At 29.3% G+C, this 5892-nt stretch overlaps 1 protein-coding gene across 1 annotated transcript; it reads right to left on the bottom strand.

Annotated features, from left to right (window-relative positions):
• Window positions 1-267: 267 nt before the first annotated feature.
• LOC109789255 (vacuolar-processing enzyme) lies at window positions 268-5245 on the bottom strand. The gene is made up of 8 exons (XM_020348167.2): window positions 4806-5245; window positions 4532-4688; window positions 4095-4180; window positions 2856-3055; window positions 1938-1986; window positions 1626-1844; window positions 1169-1378; window positions 268-563 (listed from the first exon to the last, which is right to left on the bottom strand). Exons 1-8 carry the CDS (start codon window positions 5163-5165, stop codon window positions 414-416), a joined length of 1431 nt encoding a protein of 476 aa, XP_020203756.2. The 5' UTR covers window positions 5166-5245; the 3' UTR covers window positions 268-413.
• Between the last annotated feature and the right edge of the window lie 647 nt (window positions 5246-5892).

The following is a 5892-nucleotide window of genomic DNA, read 5'->3' as shown; positions in this document are numbered from 1 at the left end:
AACAAACTCGTTATCATATTTTATTTACCATTAATTAAAAATTATAATCTTTAATAAATGTTGAGTTTGAATATATTTTTAATTTCTCAAGATTAAATTTATTTTTAATTCTTTAAATTTACAAGTGATTTTTTTAATTCTTATATATTATTTTTTTAAAAAAATATTCTTTTAATTTTTATGTTCAAATTTCGTTAATAAATTTATCAAATATAATGTTAAAAAAAATCTCGATCATTCTTTCTGACGCACATTAATTCCATGGCATACTACAATCTAGTTTACTTTTTTCATTAAATATTACGGATGATAAACCAATACAAAGGATTATAATCCATTTTGTAGAATGAAAGCACAATTTTAATCTTTCATGATATATATTGGTTATTACATTATCAACTTAACGAATTAATTTAAGAAGGATTTTCCTTGGGACAAGCTTGTGAAGAGGCTACTACCATTTGCTCCTCAGAAATGCCAGCATTGCACATGTTAGCAAAGGCTCTTGTGTATTTCCTTCCATAGATTGACAATTTACCGCAATTGCTCTCGTAAGTTTTTATCTGCATGAAATTTATCACAAACATGTATGTCATCTAGCATCATACCATACAAAGAGTGTGAATAATGTAAATTATCTACACATGTATATAAAATGATTATTTATTTTTGGTATTCTTGTTTTTAGACAATTTCAACCATTTATAAAATTATACAATAATAATTAATAAAGATAAAAAAAAAAAAAAGTTTCTTAATTTTTTCTTTGAATATGTTGTGCACCGGGAAGGTTTACCACACATATACACATGTCTCCACATTGGTGAGATATTATCCACTTTGGGTCCAAGTCTTCACGGATTTGCTTTTGGACATCACCCAAAAGGCCTCTCGACCAATAGAAACAATTATGTGTATATAAATTCATGTCCATCCTCTTATTTGAACGATGTGGGACTTTACTTGCATCCCAACAGAATATCTTAATAATTACTGACACCTTTTACTAATTGCATATGTATTAACAGAAAGACACATGTACCTTTTACCCACTAGTTGATGAATAAAGAGCCTAAGAAATTTTATGGTCAATACTTGTGTCTAAGAATTTCTTCCCATAACCAAAGAAAGTGGTGATGATTTATATGCAATCTATTATAATACTTACAAGGGTCTTGAAACAATCCCAATCATCGACAAGAGGCTGGCCTGGTGGACGAACATGGAGCAACATGGTAGAGATATTATTCTCTTCTCCAAACAAGAGATCCCCTATGAGATGGAAAACACTATCTAAATGCTTCCTATGTGCAATTTCATCATCCAACTCTATTTGAGCTTTCAACTTTTCCATAGAACCATCCGGGGCTTTTTGCAACTGAAACAATAAAGAAATAATTACTTCTCAATTTTTAGAACTTTTATGTTAAAAATCAGTGAGAAAAAGAAAAAAATATTCACATTTCTCTCTAGAACATGAACATATATATATGTAAAAAAACTAGTGATAAGATAGCTATGCTAACAAAAGATTTTAAATTCAAATTTTATTTTCTTTAGTATTTTATACAGATAAAAAAAAATATATATATGAACAAATTAAAAAATATCTAACCAAGAATTACCTCTAGCTTAAGGTAGAGTAAATGAGCATCTCGTTGGCTAACATGTCTAGTTTGAGGACTATATGGTTCAAAGGAATATGCATTTGCAGAGTTGGTGGGGTTGGTTTTAACAGGTGCACCAATGTAGGTAGCAAGAGTATCGTTCTCGAATTTTCTATCTCCGTATTGTTTCACATGAGAAGAGGTGTCGACATTACCAATTAACGTTCTTCGGCGAACCTATACACATAACTCATAGCATAATTTATATTGGATAAAGATTATTAAATGTATACAACAATATACATATATAAGGTTGAATTGATGGCTTACGGTTTCATATTGTTGCTGCAGCGTTTCTATTGTCATGTCATTTTTGTCACTGCTCCATAATCAAATTCAAAAAATATATCAAAGCAATTAATATATGAATTTGATCATAAAGATCGACCTATAGGCCTACTCAATTCTTGTACCGTTTATATATATAATTTCTAGTTTTTAATAAAGAGGCATCTAACAAACAGTATTGCCTATATCATTAGTTGTTGAGGTACGTATATGACTAAACATAAAAATATTGGAAAATTTTAAATAACGCATATTTATCTTATAATTTTTAAAAGTCCCTCACCTCTTCTCTAATTTTAAAAATTCACTCACCACCCTTAAAAAATACCATTAGTTAAAGTTAGAGAAAGAAAGAAAAATTAATAATCAATTCATACTTTTAATCATATACACGTTTATCCTTCGTTTCTGAATTATGTACAAAGTTTTATTTTTATGAAAATTTTTATTATTTTTCAATTTTAAAAATAATAATTTTTCAGCTCGCTCTTCAAAATTATCTCTTGAAATTGGGAGTTAAAATTGAATAAAAGATCAAGTTTTACTCAATTATTGAGACTTGCATTAATAATTTATTCTTTCTTAATAGTATATAAATGAGATTATTTTATATAAAAGGTTGTATGTGTCACTTAAATAAATAAATAAAAAAAATTAATGTTTACTTAAAAATTAAAATTAAAGAAGTGGTATCTTCCATTTAAAAAACTTCAACATAAGTCATAACAATTTTTCCAAAAAAATATGTGTTACATTTAACTAATCGTACAAAATGACTTATTTAATTAACATAACTAATTATAAAGAATTCATATAGAAAATAAATAATAAAGTAATAACTAGTTTACTAATTAAAGAACTGAGAAAGCATACAAAGATGATTATTTAAACAGTGCATACCTATCTTCTAACCACGAAATGCTGTACACATCTCCCAAACAAGTGGTGTACTCAGTTGGAGGAGAAGGGTAGGAATGAGGACAATAATATGCAAAACTATCCTCATCTGCGTTGGAAGCTGTGGTCGCATATATGCTTATGTTATTAGGTAGTATCCCTTCAAACATGCTCCCAGATTCACATGCTTCCAAGTATATCACCTTTTTGTGTTCCAATGAATCAATTTGTAAAAATAATACATAATAAAAGGATAACATATGTTTCATTTAACTAAAGAATTAATTATAATAATAAGCCCAGGTCCTCATATATATAGGTACAAATTTGATATAAACATTGATACTAAAATTATTATCCATGAAGATATATACATATGATTTGGAATTTATGTCTAATTTTCTTAAACGTGGATCATGACTATCTCAACAAAACATATTTCTATTATTATTCTTTAACCCTGTTTTAAATAAAATAATATATATACTAGCTGCATTTGTGATTGGGGTAACTAATTTCACCAAATTGTTATTTGAGCCCCTTTTTTTTCATTTTCTTTGAAGTGGAAAACATTATTAACGGATGAAAATTTAATCATTATTAAGAATTTGGACATTTAGTTTTATTAAATAATTAAAACGAAACAACTTGACATCAGATATGATTTATTATATGAACAAATTACATATGTATGACTAGATTTTCTTTCCACTTGACAATAGAGTCTAAACAATTTTTTTATTAAAGTTGAGGTCCTTATTTAAGTAGAATGCTAAAACCGATTATAATCGTAACTGATTACTATAAAAAAGGGTCCTTCCTAATAAATTCTTACTCTAGGGCCATCTCCATCCTAGCCGTTTTTATTTACTTTTTCTATTTTATTAAACACCATGGTTTAATAAGACTCTTCTATTTGAGTTAATTTCTTATTTATCATGCATGCAATGCAACAAGTGCTTAAATAAGCATGAGTTCTTAAAAAATTTCTAGGTATTGAGTTTGTATGAAATATAGTGATAAAATGTGAGGGTACAGAGTTATTTGTGGAGCATTTGATAGTATCTTTTCAGAATTGTTATTAAATTTTAGAAGATATAAATATTAGTGATGGATAATAATGGTAAATCCCAACAAAGTAAAGTTCTATGTAGATGAGTGAGCTAGTTAAATTTGTCATTGATGACACACGTGTCATGTCATGTGTGAGATAAACACAACATAGAAGCAATTAAAACTCACCATCTTTTTGTAGGATTTAGCATCATGTTTCTTCTTCAAGACATTCACAAAATCGTTGGCCATGACATATTCCCCTACTGGCATGGCTGTTCAGATAATATTTTACCATATTAAACATTTGAATTTATATAACAAAAAAAATAGCATTCCCACACCTAATCAAAAATTTGTATTTTCACAACAACATTTAAGCTTACATATATTTTTAATTCCTATCAAATTAGTAAATTTTAATTTTAATTTCTCTAAAAAAATTTCATTTCTTTAAAATCTGGAACTACTATTTTTAGTCTATAATATCATATAAAATTTTTAATTAATTTATTTATTTAAATATCAAGTAACCATTTTTAAATGTTACTCATAAGTCATAAAGCTTAGGGATATCATCTTGATTTGAAGTTACAAGAAACATTTGAAAGTAGTGAGTTACTTACTGACAAGACCAGGAGCACCATGATCCGAATAATAAATGAAAATGGTGTCATTGGGTCCACTGTCCACAACCTTGCCACTTCCTCCAGAGAGAGCACTTCGGTTACCACTAAGCACAGCATAGAAGTTTTTGGCATTTGCAGCATCTCCAACATAATCCTAAAAGAATTATATTCATTATAAAAAAAAACAAGTTTATAGACATTTATTAACAAATATATTATTTAGCAAGTGATCATCAAGAAAAACCAAGTTTATATAAATAGATATGCATACCTTGGGAACTCCTTCATAGACATTTGGACCATTGGGTTTATTTATTATAACACCAGCTCTTGGGTTTTGGGGATCGAAAGCAATGTCATCATACATGAAAACAACTATGTTTTCATCTTTAAGACCACCTTTCTTTAGTATTTGGTAGGCATGGCAAATATCAGCTTGGTGCCTATAATTTCCATAACCATTTGAACCTGCTACAAGAATGGCCCATTTCTTTCCCCCTATGTTCTTACCATGCCTATGAAGCTTTAATGGGTCAGCCATGGGACCAACACCTTCCAACACACTCACTGAAAAACTCATCCATAGTGAGGCTAACAATGCAACCCAATTTCTAATCTTTGGTTTCGTCATTGTGAAAGAGGAAAATTTGCTAATTAAGAAGACACAATGGATCCGAGTTATGTGAATATCAAGCAAGAGTGATGCTTGCATCCAATTCAATAATATTTATATATATACGACAACCGAGCCAGTCAAAATCACATGGGACGTGTTCCCACTCATTGGTTTATTGGAAAAGAAAAATTCTAATGCTCCGAAATTTATTTCGAATCTTTAAAAAATTAATTTAAACTATAAAATATTTAATTAAATAGTTGTTATATAATAAATTTATTAAAAAGTATGAATATTTTAAAATTTCAGACACTCTTTCGGTTGTTTTTTCGGAACATATAACAATTCTCATTGGGAAATGCTGCATTGCACTTGAGGCATTAATAAATAATACTTTATTAAAATAATTGTTCCTGCGTGGGAACACTCCTCTCGTCGTTCTTCCTTCCTGATCTCCTAAGTCTTTAGTCCCGACCGAACACTGTCTTCGAAGGGTGTGGAGGGTACCTGCAAAGGCACTCCAACGATCAAGTAAGTATTCGGTATGGAGCAATAAATGCCTTTATGTTGAATAGTAACGTACCTCATTTATGTCACATCACCTGTGTATTTATAGAGACACAATTGGGCCTGGTGGGCCTTCAGTCTTGGGAGATGGGTAACATCTGAATTAACCTTAATCTCTTCCTAATCAGGCACGGTAATTACTGTATAATAAGTGTCTAATTTTGTCACGTGTTGT

This window comes from Cajanus cajan, chromosome 4, assembly GCF_000230855.2.
Source record: "Cajanus cajan strain Asha chromosome 4, NIPB_CcT2T_4, whole genome shotgun sequence".
NCBI lineage: Eukaryota > Viridiplantae > Streptophyta > Magnoliopsida > Fabales > Fabaceae > Cajanus > Cajanus cajan.
This window is presented reverse-complemented; position numbering and strand designations above follow the sequence as displayed.